This window comes from Onthophagus taurus, chromosome 6, assembly GCF_036711975.1.
Source record: "Onthophagus taurus isolate NC chromosome 6, IU_Otau_3.0, whole genome shotgun sequence".
Lineage (NCBI taxonomy): Eukaryota > Metazoa > Arthropoda > Insecta > Coleoptera > Scarabaeidae > Onthophagus > Onthophagus taurus.
The window spans coordinates 22508360-22524607 of NC_091971.1; the positions used below are offsets into that span (position 1 = coordinate 22508360).

The 16248-nt window shown below is 34.5% G+C and overlaps 1 protein-coding gene across 1 annotated transcript in view; it reads left to right on the forward strand.

The window, feature by feature from the left end:
- The window catches only part of LOC111421652 (LisH and WD40 domain-containing protein mahjong), a 29185-nt gene extending 22940 nt beyond the window's left edge, over positions 1-6245 (forward strand). The window contains exons 18-21 of the mRNA XM_071196327.1: positions 4354-4543; positions 4594-4802; positions 4856-4940; positions 4999-6245. Coding sequence (XP_071052428.1) covers positions 4354-4543; positions 4594-4802; positions 4856-4940; positions 4999-5847 — 1333 coding nt within the window. The 3' untranslated portion in view covers positions 5848-6245. The remainder of the gene's footprint in view (positions 1-4353; positions 4544-4593; positions 4803-4855; positions 4941-4998) is intronic.
- Positions 6246-16248: the final 10003 nt, after the last annotated feature.

Below are 16248 nucleotides of genomic sequence, written 5' to 3' on the forward strand. Positions count from 1 at the left end.
AAGTAATTACCGACAGGACTCCACTAACGATGATGTAGTTCGATGCCTACCAACCACCAGTATAGCGTGTCTGCTATCACTACAGATTACAACGTTTTCTGCCGACTTTTTTGGAGTCGATGATCACATTGGCTGCTATGTTTATAGCAGTTATTTCGGCTTGAAGAGTCGTGCAGTGCGAGAAAATTACCGCTCCGGAGCCTCCAGCCTTCTTTGATCCATCAGTGTAGATACCCTAGAGCTTAGGTTGCTCTAGGGTATCGTTTCAATGCCAAAGTGTGGCTTGCTTAAGAAAGTAGGTGTGATATAGTTTGTGCGAGCTTCAAGAAGGGGTTGTTTACGAACAGCTTCGCTCCAGAGCTCGTTCCGGACTATTACTATTTTTACAACCTGGTTGTTGTCCACTGATCGCAATCGAAGCAACGCCATTACGGCCACCTCCCTGATAAAAATATCTAAGGGCAGTACGTTCAGCATAGTCTCCATCGCGATCGTAGGTGTCAGTCTCATGGCGCCTGTAATTAACAGGCAGGCTAGTCGTTGCAATTGATGCAACAATTTAGCCTTATATCCATGTTTTAGTGCTGAGCACCAAAGTATGGCTCCGTGAGCTACAGTACCGCTCAAAAGTATATGATAATTTGGTTTTTCCCACATAACTTTTTTGAAACTCTATGAAAGCAGACCATTTTTTTCACCATAGTTTTTGCAATGTATTTCACATGACACAGACTTGTGTAGAAGAATCCGTTTTAACTTTGAGTTATTAAAAAATTATTTTTATTAAAATACGAAAATACGCTATAAAGCGATGTCAACAAAAATAAATCATAACTCAAGAAACATCAACATAACAATCGTGAACGGCAATCAACCATGTAGAGCAAGCTAATACTTGGTTGGGTAACCCATCCTGTTGATCACAGCCTGACATCTGGGCATGGAATCGATCAATGCATCGATAGTGGACTGGTCGATCTTTACCCACTTTGCCTGCAGCTGTTGGAGCTTTTCGTCGTCGGAAACTTCGTCGTCAACTTGTGTCAAAGAGTGTCCCACAGTGGCTCTGGCTGCACCAGTCCATTACCGCCACTCAACGCCGCGCGATCCAGTTGGACATTCCTGGATGTGTGCTTGGAATCATTGTCTTGCTGAAACAGCCAACACCGACCCATGTTTTTGCGTGGCCAAGGAAGCATGTCATCTTGCAGACTCCCTGTACTTCTGGCGGTCCATGGTGCTCCTAATGCGAACCAGAGGGCCGGTGATAGCAGTGCTGAAGCACCATGACGGAACCACTGACATGCTTCATCGTGGGAAGCAGGTACTTGAGATCGAAGCGAGTGTCCGAAGAATGTATGCACGATATGCCATCAGTTCCGAATAGCAGGAATTTGCTCTCGTCGCTCCACAGGGACGTTCTCCTACTGCTGCCGGGTACAATTGAGGGGCGCGTTCGCCTACTCCACGCGCTTTCCTGTTCTTAGCTGAAACGAGTGGTTTCTTTACCGGACGTCGACCAATGAGTCCTGCATCCTTCAGCCTCCTCTTGACCGTTGATGTAGACGGTTAGCACTGCGCAGAACACTAACCATGTGTTCGCTCTGCACAGCATCGCGCCGTCCCTGTCCTCCAGTCGGGTGGTGATTTGAGGTCTATCATTTTAGTTTCTTCGTCACGAAGCAACCAAGTGTCCTCCACGTCTTCAGTACCGATGATATCTGCGTGGTGAGTTGCATCTGTGTGCATCCTTGTCGAGCACCCTATATGATGGCCTTCTGCGTCGATTCCGACAAATCTCGAATTCCTTTCTTTTTACTCATTTTTAAGAATAATATTTTATAACATTCAGAAAATATCACGTGAAAATAACGCGAAAGAAAAAATTAAAATAATAGTTATTTATGTACCAAGTCGGCAAAGTGATGCTTTATCGAACGAGTCTGAGTTTGCGAGTCGAGCGAGCGAAGCGAGCGCGGCGAGTAACAGGCGAGTTCGATAAAGACACTTTGCTGACGTGTTGCATACAACATTTTATCGCCAACCGCAAAATTTAACGATATGAAGATATTCTAACTTACCAATATTATGACATGTGTCAAACGATTTGTTTTGTTAATATACCTCGGTAAAGTTACACTATGTATCAAAGGTCGGTAGTATAGTGGAGAGGGAAGTGCGCTTTCATACAGATGGTACCGGGTTCAAATCCAGCTGTTCAACGGCATTTTTTTAATTGACAGCAATTAGCGGCAGGTAAAGTACTTTGTCTGCCGCATATGCGGCAGGTAAAGTATTTTTTGTATTTCGCGACGGTAATGATAGCTATTACAGTACTCAAAAGGGTGCTGTAATGAGACTCCTTACAGCATCCGATGCTGTAATGACATTTTAGTAACATTTTATGGAACTAGTTCAAGTTGGTGACATTGGATCATTAATTTTTCTGGTTGTCAATGTCACAATTTTTGTCTATGGATGTTTAAACACGTTCTTCACATCGAATACAAGGTTCACAATGATGAGGGCCAAATGTTGAACTCTAAGCAATTTCTCTTATTTTGGGACATTGAAACATGAAATATTTTTTTCAGGTGAATATATTTTGTGTTTTGACAATTTCTAATTGTCAATTCAAATTTCTTTTTCAAGTGTTCCGGTGTTACCAACTGCTATATACCTATTTCCCTACATTGTCAAAATTTATTTAGTTTTTGTTAAAAAAGAACGATAAACGAATTACAAAAAGTAACATAAAAAACACGTTTCATAAGACTTAAAGCACTCATTCATTAAAAAATTCGTGGCTTCGCCACTCGTTTTTCAACTTGAATTCGTGCATTTCAAGCGTGTCTTACGAAACTTGTTTTTTAATATACTATTGTCTGCCGCTAAATGCACAGTTTACTAGATAGTAGCACAAAGTGTCACTTTACTGCCGCAAATGGATAGCATAAAGTATGTTTTTGCTGCCGGTTGGCGATAAAAGTTATTTCTAGGCCTGACATCGATTTTCAAAAGAAATTTATCACGCCTCTATGCTTTGGCATTTATTGTATCCTCTGGAATATAATATAATTGTATTCACTCGTTATGCATTATGCATTGCCTGAAAATTGTGTGAAGATTCGTCCAGTATTAGAAATGTTATGTGGGAAAATAGTATTTTATCTACAACTATTGAATTATCTATTCGTTATACAATTGATTTTTGACGGGTAATGACACTCATTACCCATGACAGACAAAGTGTTGAATAATGAGGCCATTATTCCACACTTCTGACACTGCCTACTAATCAAAAAATAAAATATTAACAGAAATGACAGCTTTCTTATATTGAGGTTATGTCTGAAATGTCTATCAAGTTTATTTTTTTTTCGTTTTTTTGATTTTTTTTTCAAAATTAAATAGTTGTAGATAAAGTATAGTATTCAACTTGCGTATAATGGATGTTACCCACTCAGATTACAACACTCGCTCGCTTCGATCGCTCGTGTTGCAACTTCTTCTTCGTGGGTAACAGCCGCCATTATACGCTTGTTGAATAATATACTATTATTCAACAAGCGTATAATGGACAACAAACCTCAATATAAGAAAGCTGTCATTTCTGTTAATATATTATTTTTTGATTGGTAGGCCGTGTCAGAACTGTGGAATAATGGCTTCATTATTCAACACTTTGTCAGTCATGAGTAATGCGTGTCATTACCCGTCAAAAATCAAATGTATAATGAATAGATAATTCAATAGTTGTAGATAAAACAAATTATCATATACTTCTGAGCAGTACTGTACCACAGAAGTGTAGATCCACATTGTAACCCTCTGATTTAATCCCCAAGTATTCCCAATTGTCCTTTGACACTGGGTCATCACTGGGTGATTTCAAAGTCATTCCTTTGTCCCAGATAACACCAAGATATTTCACCTTTGGAGCAAAGGTTAATGGATTATTGCAGAAATTGGGTGGTGTTAAGTGTCCCAGTTTCTTCTGTTTAATGAAGAGAAAAATCTTAGTATTTTTAAGATTAACAGATAGGGTATGTTGTTCACACCATCGTTCAGCAAGTTTAAACGCCTGTTACATTTTGTAACAAAGAAAATGGCTCCTCATCTTATGGTCGTATTCTTTTCTGTTCATGACCACGGTTGCATTCCATTTGTTTGCTGGTAGGATGATGATGTATGTGTTTTTCTTTTATCATTCGCAGTACATTCCTTTCATTAATTTTATGTTTGATTTTGGTGACGAAAGTTGCTAGGTCTAGTGTTAATTCTAGTTTTAGTTTAAACACCCACCTTGAAATCCTTCGTACTTATTTTATTTTGATGGAAAATATTTTTTAGACCACACAAATGTCCAGATCCAAAACCAAGAATAACCGCCGCAACGAATTTTGCAATCCGATCTGCAAGACGACAAATTGGTTATGGTTGTAGATCGATGGAACGGAAGTTGATACATTCGCGATTTTGTCCCGTTACTGTAATTAGACTTCCAACTGATGATGGATTTTTTACTTGTGCTCAATTTGTGGTAAGATGTTTTTTTATATCGTTATTTTAAATTAATCAAAAAATATTTAGCCTGGCGGACAAAGTATAGTTGTTGGAGATTATTCCGGTGAAGTTCGCCTATTTAATTTACATAACGGAAATGAAGAAACCATGTTTCAAGCGCACGATAGCTACGTGGTTCATTTAGAACCTTCGAGGGATGGAAAGCTTTTACTTACAAGCTCTACTTGGGGGAAACCACTTTCTGCATTATGGGCAATGAATAACAATGATATGAAGTAAGTACATAATTATTTTATTTTTCCCCATTCATTCATTTTTGTTTCTTTAGATATGCATTTGATATTGAAGATTATGTCGAATTTAGTAAAACAACCCAAGAAAAAATAATTGGGACCAAAGGGGCAACTGCAACAGTAAGTTTTTTTAATATAATTTTTTTTAAATTTTAATTAATCACGTATTATTTAAAAGATATATGATGTATCAACTGGTTTAGAAGTCCAAAGATTCATAGCAACAAGTCAAAGCAATCACTACACGAAAAACAAAGCGACATTTAGTCATAACGACGAGCTGGTCTTGTCGGATGGTGTGCTTTTTGATGTTGCCTCAGGTAAACAAATCCATAAACTCGACAAATTAAATCAAACCCAAAGCGGCGTCTTCCATCCAAACGGTTTAGAAATAGTCTCAAACACGGAAGTTTGGGACATCCGTACGTTTCATTTATTAAAAACGGTCCAATCTTTAAATCAATGCCAAGTTGTTTTTGCGCCAATGAACAGCGCCATCTATGCGATTGCAATCGAACAAGATACTGAAGAAGATACAACTTTCGATACGAGTTTTAAAACTTTAGATGCTCTCGATTATTCTAGCGTAGCTACAATTGACGTTAAACGAAATATTTATGATTTAGCGGTGAATCGATTTGATACTCAAATTGCAATAGTTGAAAATCAAGGTTTGTATCATTCAGTTCAAGAGTCTGTTGTTCGTGTTTACGACGTTGGTAGAAGGAAAGATGATGAAGATGATCAAGAGGAAGAAGATGATGATGAGGATTTAGATGAATCTGATGACGATGACGACGATGGTAGCCCTATTTTGATGGAAATGGCTGCTGTTGGTGATAATAACGATAATATTGAAAATAATGATGGTGATGGTAATGAAAATGGAAATGATGGAAGTGGAAGCGAGTCGGATTTTTGGACTGATATTTCCGGTGATAGTGATGACACTTATGAGCCGGATTCGTCAGGTTTAAGTAGCGCTTTAGAGGATCTATTAGGTTTTGATGGCGATGATGATTTCTAATGTAAAAAAAATATTAACGTTTTAAATTCTAATCGATTTATTTTCGTGTTCTTTTCATTTTTTAAGGTCAATACAATAAAGTAATCAAATATAAGTCTAAACTTTTGAATGTGCGCATGAATCTTGAATTTATTTCTATTGCGTGTTGATTATATGGTCAGAATAACTGTATATAGGAAAGAATGAGGCGGAGTATTTCTTTATGTAAGCGGTTTGACTGTGATTTTGAAGTTTTTATGTTAATATGAATGGAGTGTAGTTTCAAAATTCAAATGGCATTTAATTTAATTTTCTTATAGACGCACTCAATTTTAAGTTTGAAAATAAAAAGAATAATTGTGTATATACAATATTAAATAAAAAATTATTGACAACATTGTGTATGCAATATGTGTTAATGGAGAAATATATATTTATTTCTTAACGAAAAATGTTTATTAACCTAAATCAAATGCATCTATTATTTTTAATATAATAATTTTGATATATTTTAAATCAAATAACATTTTCTAATTTGTTATTTTAATAAATCTATCTAGTGTTTTTAAGTCTAGTGTTATCTAAATCAAGTTATTGTATTTTAAGTTTCATAAAATATTTGAAGTTGGGAAACATTCAAAGCAAATTTTAAATAAGTTTAAACAAGTTTCATTATTATGGGTATTGGCTTATTCTTATATATAAAATATGCTTCAATTAACTTTAATTTATCCTTTTTATTATAAATTTAAAATTATTTTTAATAACGATTTGAAACAGTTGTTTGTATCAAGTCCACAAAAAGTTATTATTGGTTGTTGGGTATTGTGTCCAAGGTAATTGGTTGTAAAATTGACTTTATCTCACATAAGAATCAATTTTTAAAACTAATTTTGGTAACAATCTGATGTTATATGTGCAAATTAACTGTTTACTTCTCAACATCAGTGGAGATGATCATGTAAGTGTTTGATTATTCTAGTTAAATTTGATTTGTTATAATAGGTATGCGTTGTTGCAATGTAACTGTTCCAAAAGAGTTTTGTTAGACAAATTATTCGTTTGTCGTTCTATCACGTATTAAACGCTTTATAAACATGTGGGGAAGTCGGGGAAAAGTGAACCAGTTAAGGTTTGTCATGAAATAGATATTAAACGAAAATGTATTATAGGATATTTTTTCAATCAGGGTGTTGCAGGACCATTTGGCTTTATAAATTAATACCAGGGAAACAATAATCTCTTTTATGTAAAATCATATAAACAGATTAGGAAAGGTGTGCAAAAAGTTCAATCTTCATGCGGGGCAAAATGAACCAAAACAAATTTTTTTAATCATTTACTCATTTCAATAAAACAAATCTTTAAAAAACGTAAAATCATTTATCAACTGCTTATAAAAATTGAATTTTTCCATATCTTAACTTTTGTGGGCGCAGTTTTCCTTTAATGTCAGCTCTTGTTATGGTGGAAACATCATTGACAGCCGGAAATACGAATATGTATAATATACCAGTATCCTCGATACTGCCTCATAAATTTAACTTCGTAACTATTTTTTAAAACATCTATAATTTGAGCAACAAATTTTTTGTTGTGTTTGTCATTAGTTGCCTCAACTAGAACATAATTCTCTACATCTAGATTTTTAGTTGGTTCGGCATGAAGTTTCTTAATTTTTCCAATTTTCTCAGTTTCTACGTCTTCGTCATCAGAAAATATTTCTGAGTCACTAGAATCGTCGCACAACTGAGTTTCCTGAATATTTTGTTCTTCATCACAAGATTCCTGAACTGCAACTTTTCTTTTTACAGCAGTTTTCTTTTTTCACTTCTTTAGCTTTCTGTTGTTGTTTTTCTGTTTTCAAGTCATTAAGAAATGAATTACTGCTGTAGATCCTTTTTTCTATATTTTCTTTTAACTGCTGTAGGAGCTATCTTAGGAATAGGAATGATATCCCTAGGGGAAATAGCATTTTGGACTTCATTGGCAGCGTCCTGTTGATTCCTTGAACTGGAATCTGCCTCAGAGGTGGATATTATGTGTCTTGAATTTTTTGAAGAACTTCAGTTGAAAATTTGCTTGTCGATATCAGAGCTGGCTGCATATTTTCTTTTCTTATAGTATCTTTAGAGGCTTCTGCAGCAGAATCATTCTTACTTTCTGGTGAATCAGAGCCGTCGTTAGCTGAAGCTTCGGGAATATTTTCTACAGCTAGATTGGCATCAATTTCCTGTAAAATAGGACGGTCAGTAACTTCTGCAGCTGCAAACGCGATATCTGGAAAAATCTGATTATCATGTGGACAAATTCCCGGTTTTTTAAAACCACACAGTGCAGTTTCAATTGTTGCAGCTCTCATGTATGCTTGACCAAATATCTCGCTAACCTCATGTATTGTAATAACTTTTCCAGGATTATTCTTTAGCCAATTTTGGACACCTTGGGTATAATATGAACATAATGGAAACATAAATGCAACATCAAGAGGTTGTAAACGATGTGAAGTATGAGGGGGAATTACTTAAATGTGAACAAAATTTTTCTGACAAGAGAGGTTAAAATAAAATTGTGAAGACATTTCGTTTTAGTTTTCCTTAAAAACTACTTTAGTTAGTTGCTAAACAATAGGTATTAACAATGTTCTAAATAGTTAACAAATAATGGACTTATATATTAACTTTGTTCGTTGGGACTACACTACCCTGCACGACATGGCACGCGTATAACGTCATAGTCATAGATAAGATATAATATATTTGTTATATAGATGGGCAACTATAAACGTTTGATTGAAATGCGCAATTAGTTTTGGATACTGTCACCTACAGCGCTGAAATCATTGGCAGGCGGGAAATATAAATTAAATTTGTTATTTGAAAGGTTTATCGATGATTTTTTACGAAAACATTGCTTGGCGACAAAACTTTACAAACTGTGCAAAACTTTAAACACATTAAATTTTGTCGTTTACAATGTTTTACAAAAAAACATGACTAGGTATTAAATTATTATTTGGTACAGGGTTTATTAAAAAGTCTTTAAATGAATAACAAAGACTTTATTCTTTAATTTTTTTATTATTTTTACCATATCGTTTCCTTTTAATTTTATTGCATTTATCCAATGCTGCTTCCGCATCAATCGAAGTATACTTATTATAAAGCAACAACAACAAATCGCTTTTTCTTCAAATCGCTAGCAACTCTTCCACTGTACACAATACAACGCAATAAAAATATTACTATGTCAAACCTGGTCAAACCAGTCAAACTGACATCTCAAAAAATTGACAAAATGGGTTCTGTAATCGAAAGCAACGCCATAGGTGACAGTATCCAGAATTAAACGTATGCTCCCAACTTCATTAATACGAGTGACTGGTGCATGGTCATAGTCCAATAGTAGTGCAATGAAGTGTAAGTAAGTGCAATGTCATGTCAAGTTAGTGCAGGTCAGAAAAGTGTATAGTAGAAACCACGAGAGCTGGCAGTGACAGATCGCTTAAAAATGGTATGAATCAAGATTACGACTTAGATTATTTCACCACATACATTTAAATATAGGTTATAAGTTCTTTCAAAAGTACTACTTAATGTATAAAGAAATCACATGATAAATTGCACCAAAATCGGTAAGCAGTACTTGCAAAAAAAGATTTGGGGTGGTGAGGTTTATGGTTTATTGTTAGTATTGGTTTTATTTGTTAGCTCTCCCTCATACAGGGGTTCAATATTGTGCTTGTACTAAAACTTTCTTTACATCTTAAAAGGTTTTTTTGGCTACTATTTCTGCATGCATTTTTTATCCGTTCTTTCATGTTTTCTGGCGTAGTCGGTACTACGCGATAAATATTATCCTGATAATCCTGATCTAAAGCTTCACGTGCAATATGTGAAAAATGTGCTGGACAGCCATTATTTTGCAGCCACATATTTTGTCTTTCTTCCCTGCTCAAATCTACAAGTAACGTTGGTAATACGTCATCTAAAAAGTGTCGGTACTTCTCCCCATTCAGCATACCATCAATAAAGTATGGACCGAATTTATCACCAATTATGCAACACCAAACATTAACCAACCAAGGTTGTTAATGTTTTACTTCACGCAACCATCTCGGATTTTCAACACTCCAATAGTTCATGTTATGTGTATTGACTTGTCCGTTTTTTGTAAAAGTAGACTCATCCAAGAATAGCACGTTACCAAAGAAATTGACGTCTAACCGCATTCGTTCTTGTGCCCATTGACAAAATATTAATCGATTTTCAAAATCACCTCCATAAAGCTGTTGATGCAATGAAATGTGGTATGGGTGATACTTGTTGCGCTTTAATATTCTTAAAATGCTGGTCTTTGATATTCCGACGTCAATTGCAAGTCGTCGAGTGCTAACTTGAGGATTTACCTCAACGGTAGCTAATACCGCAATTTCCTTTTCTTCCGTAGTTACAGTTGCTCGCCGAGTTCTTTTTCTTGATTCCACATTTTCAGTGTTAGTGAAATCATTCACAACTCTGTAAAAGGTACTTCTCGAAGGCGTATTTCGATCAGGAAAACGTTCTCGATACAAAGCTATACTATCAGCAACTTTTCTGCCACTTTCTCCATAAATAAAAATCATTTCTACTTTTTCTGCCATACTTAGAGTATCCATGATTTAATAACTTAGTTTAAACACTTTGCCTTAATGTAAAACTATGGAATGAATTCAGAATTTGTTGCCAAGCAGTTTTTATGCAAATTTAGTTTTACCTGTTACATTTTAAAACAATTCAACCAATTAAGTCTCTGAAAGCGATATTCTGAAAATGCCGACATAAGCAGTTCCACGAACTCTTGTTTTTTATACGTTATTCTATTATCAAATTGACAAAGGCGGAGAAATGTCGGAACCTTTTAGACCTCTTTCCAAAGGTATTTCCGACGAGCCAGGTCACCTCTACCTCTTCTGGATTTTTTTTGTTGAGCATTCTTAAATAGTATTCTAAGAATTAAGAACTAAAGACAATGTATCGAAGCGGGTAGGAAAATGTTTAAAAATTCATAAATCTTATTTGTTCTTGCTAGATTATAAACGTTAGTTAATTGTTTCTGAAAAAGTTTCAATTTATTTCAAAAGATGTTTTGCCGTTGTGCTGGCGAAACCACACAGTAAAATTTTTGTAATTCCTTTACTTTTATCCACAAATTCAAATTTTACAATAAAATATAATGGCACCCTACCATTTAAAAAATTAAAATAATCAATGTTGATTGTGTAATCCATTTTACCAGTATTATATTAAATTTAAACGATGAAAATTATAATTAATTTATTTTTGTACATTTTTACTGGTTTATTATTCTTAAATTCAGCTTAACATCAGCGCCCTCCCTAGCGTTTACGTTACCCCGGACAAAAAGACAAACTACCGCCCTTTAAACATACAATGGCTTCCAAAAAATCTGCATCAAATAATCAACCATATAAAGCTATGCTATCAAAAATATATAGCTAATTTATTGATACAAACTTTTTGGCTGACACTGTACATTTTTAAATTATCTACTTTTTAAGTCAAATAAAAATCAAATCCTTTTAAAACACAGAAAACGTATATTTAGAAAAAATATATATATAATATAATTAACATTCAAGTAAGGAAAAACAGTAAAATAAAATATATTATTGCTACTACACATAACAAAACTTATGTCATATAAAAACTATATGTAAGTAAGCAACATCAACAACACTAAGATCACTTAGAAGAAACTTTTTTCTGACTTTTATTTCCGCAAACTTTTTTATCACGTCTTTTAAGTTTAACTGATCAACAATTTCATGCTCAATCGCCAAAATGGCTAAACCATTGAGACGATTTTGTGTGGTATTGGATCGTAAAAAGTTTTTAATTAATTTTAATTTAGAGAAACTTCTTTCTCCACTTGCTACAGTTATTGGTATAGTGAGCAATATTCTTAAGGCAATACTTAGGTTTGGGACAAAATTTAACTTGATTATTAATTTTAGGATTAAGAATTAACAGTGGCAAAAATTTCCTCTGTTAATTCTACCCCATTTATGTCAGCAGATTTGCCGTCAGCTAAAATGCATTCCAATTCCTTGCAGTGTTTTAGTAATGTTTCTTTAGACATGTTTTTTAAATCGTATATGTTATATAAAAATTGAAAGTAGCTACTGTGGTGATTGAGTTGTTCAAATCTAGTATCTAGTGCATTTAGTGCTTGGTCAATTGTAAAATAAAAAAATTCTATTTTACATTTTTCTTTGGGATCTTCAATCGGTTCATCTCGAGATTCGTATGAGAAAATATTTTTTTTCTTCGTATGCGGTGTCGTGGAATTGTTGATTCAAAATTAACTTCAATGTCAATTTCGGCAGCCAGCTCTCCTGCATCAATTATACTTTCATTGAAAGACTTGTCCGATCGAAGATCCTTAAAGAATTTTTTGCAATTTTGTAAGAGGTCAAGTGCAGATGCTTGATCGAAATCTTTTGTTTGCATTACTTTGCTTATAGGATTAATGCAGTTTAAGATTTTGTACCAAACAACTATCGAACACAAAAACTTAAACTGTTTAATACAATTTAATAATCCCGAAGCATCGTCTCTTATTAAATTGTCAATATCTTGATTTTCATAAATGCTGAGTAAAGCGTTGTATACTTCTCCTATTTGAAATCGTAAAGGCTTTAAGGCCTCTATCCTACTCTCCCATCTAGTGGCACTCAATGGTTTCAAAGTTAATCCTTTAATATGTTTCAAAAGTATTGCCCACCGAAACGTAGATGATAAAAAAAATAAATATAGTTTCTGGATTATATTGAAGAAATTAGCGGCTACCGAAGAAGCTTTTGCCATATTATGAACGTAACACGCTCGTAAATTTAAATTCTTATTTCTTGAAAAATGTAAATTGACTTTGTTTATATAAAAATGCATTATATTTAGTTGAAAAAAACATAATATTCAACAAAACTGGTGGGAGATTTTAGGTAGTTTTTTAGGGATTTTGTATGGACCGTAACTACACCCTTAATATTGTTTTCTTCAGAGTTGTGGATTTTTTTTTAGTTTTTACAAAAATAGTAAATACAAATACAAAGTATAAATTGCATTTTAAGTTTCGTCAAAGAGAAAATCGACAAGCAAAAATTTCGATTAAATTCGATTATCAAAATTTTATCACATTCTGAGCCCCCCTTTAGAGCTGCCGCCCCGGACAAATGTCCGGATGGTCCGCCCCTAGAGCGGGCCCTGTTAACATGTTTCGACAAATGTCATCTTCAGAAGCGCTACAATACGATATTGAACAATATTTAATTGAATTTATAAAAATTAAAAGGAAGACTTACTCGTTAAATTTAAAAACTTGAGTTCAAAAAATGCGCGTGCACTTTAAGCTATGTGGAGAGAGGAGGGTTCCGTCCAATCGAAACAGATGGTGTGTCCCAGACAGTACGTCGCGCCTTTATCTTACCTACATAAAGAAATAAGGCGCGACGTCCTGTCTGGGACGCACCATCTGTTCCGATTGGACGGAACCCCCGTCACCCCGCACAGCTTACTACTGCTTCTCTTTAATTTGTAGTTCCATTAAATCGCTCTTAAAAAATTAGGGAGCTCTTATTTTGAAAAACTGATAATGGAATCCGACAACCGACATTATTTGACATATTTTGGTCAAATCCGCGAGGAAATCCACCCGGCCGTTTTCGACATAACGGCGATTTTCCGATGTAACTTTACTTTTTAACGTGTTAATCTGTTATATTTTAAATATTTTTTACGAAATTTTTAATTTTTGAAATTTAATTTGTAATCATCTTTAATATTGTGACAAAGAAAAGTAATAGTTTAAAATGTTGAAAGTGCACGTGCGTTTTTTGAACTCAAGTTTTTAAATTTAACGAGTAAGTCTTTCTTTTAATTTTTATAAATTCAATTAAATATTGTTCAATATCGTATTGTAGCGATTCTGAAGATGACATTTGTCGAAACATGTTATGCTGAATTTAAGAATAATAAACCAGTAAAAAAGTACAAAAATAAATTAATTATAATTTTCATCGTTTACATTTAAAAAATTGGTTATCGTCTTTGATTATATATAATATGGATTGAGCCAACGAGAGAGATAGCTTGCGCAAGGTGATCGAACCGAGATAGACATAGAAGCGTACTGCCATATAATGGGTGTACTGATAGAAGTAAGATAGATATAGAAGCGTACTGACATATAATATATCTATCTTTGTTACACTTTCACATTATCGCTTTCCATCTGCGTCTATTCACCTTGAGCAACATTTTTGTTAGTAGATATATTCAGTTAGCTCAATCCATATTATATATAATCAAAGGTTATCGTATATGGTTTCCCCCTTTGCACAGAACAACTTTCATATTTTGGTTCATTTTTATGTAAAATCACGTTTATGTCTCACGTTAAATGGACCACCTGTATTTTTCTTTTTACTCACTTCCTCTGCTTGTTCCATGAGTCGATCGATCCACTGCCTCTTGTCTCTCCTAGCTGATCTCTTTATCCCTATGTTTACATTCTAGTATCTTCGTTTTCTTTTCATGTTTATATCATCTGTTTGGTTGATTTTCTGCTTCATCTCTTTTCTCTACTGTATCAGCCTCCACGTATCATCTGCTATCAATTCCTTCTTGAGTTCTTTCCTCTCTCCCAGTATGCTTCTGTTTGTTTTAATTATGTCTTTTTCTGCCTTTTTATTGTGTGTTATTTAAGTGATTCCGACTTTGTATCTGTTAATGTTTTGACGTTTCCTTCTCTTTCTGTTGTTTGCGTTTTGACATAGTTGTATGAAAAGATTGTGAAATTTGACCACGTTCAGTTTTCCTTTTTTACCCTGTAGTATTTGCCTGTTTGTTGCTAATCGTCAATATCATATCTACCCTTCTTATTTCGCACATCTAGTAATGAGCTTCGCCACCTTCTGCTTATCACTATATAATCTATTTGGTTTTGTGTTCTCCAATCTGGTAACGTCCAAGATATTTTGTATATGGCTTTGTGTGGGAAGAATGTTTCTCCAATTGCTAAGTCGTTGTTCATTCAGAAGTATACAAATAATTCACCGTTGTTATTTCTACTTCCTGGGCCATATTTTTTTTAATGATTTAGATCGCCCATTATCAAAGTTTTATATACAAATGGATACAGAACGGGACAAACCCTATAATACTGCATCACAAAATTGACATAAAGAAATCAAACAGAAATATCAGCGCAATATAAGCCAGAAAAAATACATATAGAGACGCAAACCAAATGAAGTAAATAACAGTAATTCATAACATAAAATTATACAAAAAATACCTATAAAAAAAATATATATATATATATATATGTATGTATATAAGTAACAATTGACGAGTAAAATTCGATTAAATTCCGATTAAATTTAATGTAAAATTAGAGACAAACTATAATCAGACCAGTCCGGTCGGCGAGGCCAGTGCAACAGTCGTCACCATACGTCTAAATACCGGATACATGCACCGAAAAATGTCAATTGGGAAACGATCAGCCGCTCTTGCCATTCTCATCATTGGGGAGTGGAGGAACGCATTCGTACGCGCAGCCGGAGTGAAGAACAAAAAATTATATCGCAAATTTCTCGGTGCAACGTGAATATTAATCAAACTAACGAGCCCGGCGCAATCACACTCATTGTTGAGAATTTTGAAAAAAAATAGCAAATCATTGCAGCTGCGACGCTGACGGAGGGACAGAAACCGTAAAGAAGCACAAGTAGAGTCGTAGTCATCATACACTAGATGAGATTTATAACACAAGTACTTCAAAAATTTTCTCTGAACCCGCTCCAATCTATCGATATGTATGTGGTAATGAGGATTCCACACAACGCTACAGTAGTTTAGAATACTGTAAACATAAGCAAAATACAGTGTTTTAATTGCAGTTATGTTAGAAAAATGCTCAGTAGACCTAATAACAAACCCCAACATGCGCCAAGCTTTATTAACTACTCCATCAACGTGCTCTCTGAACAACAATTTCTCATCAAACATGACTCCCAAGTCTCTAATACAGGATACTCGTTGTATACCATCCCGATCAAAGTTGTAATCGAAATGAATGACATTTGATCTTCTACTAAAAGTAATAACATTGCATTTTGATCGGTTAAGCGTCATGAAATTAGCTTCGCAATACCGTTGCAACTCAACTATGTCCAACTGAAGCTTCGAGCAGTCACGCGGAGACGTGATACGCAGAAAAAGTTTAAGGTCGTCAGCATACATTAAACATTGAGCATGTTTAATAACAGAGAAGATATCGTTAATATAAATAGTAAAAAGTAGCGGACCAAGGTGACTGCCGTGCGGGACCCCAGATGGAACCTGAATAGGGTCGGAT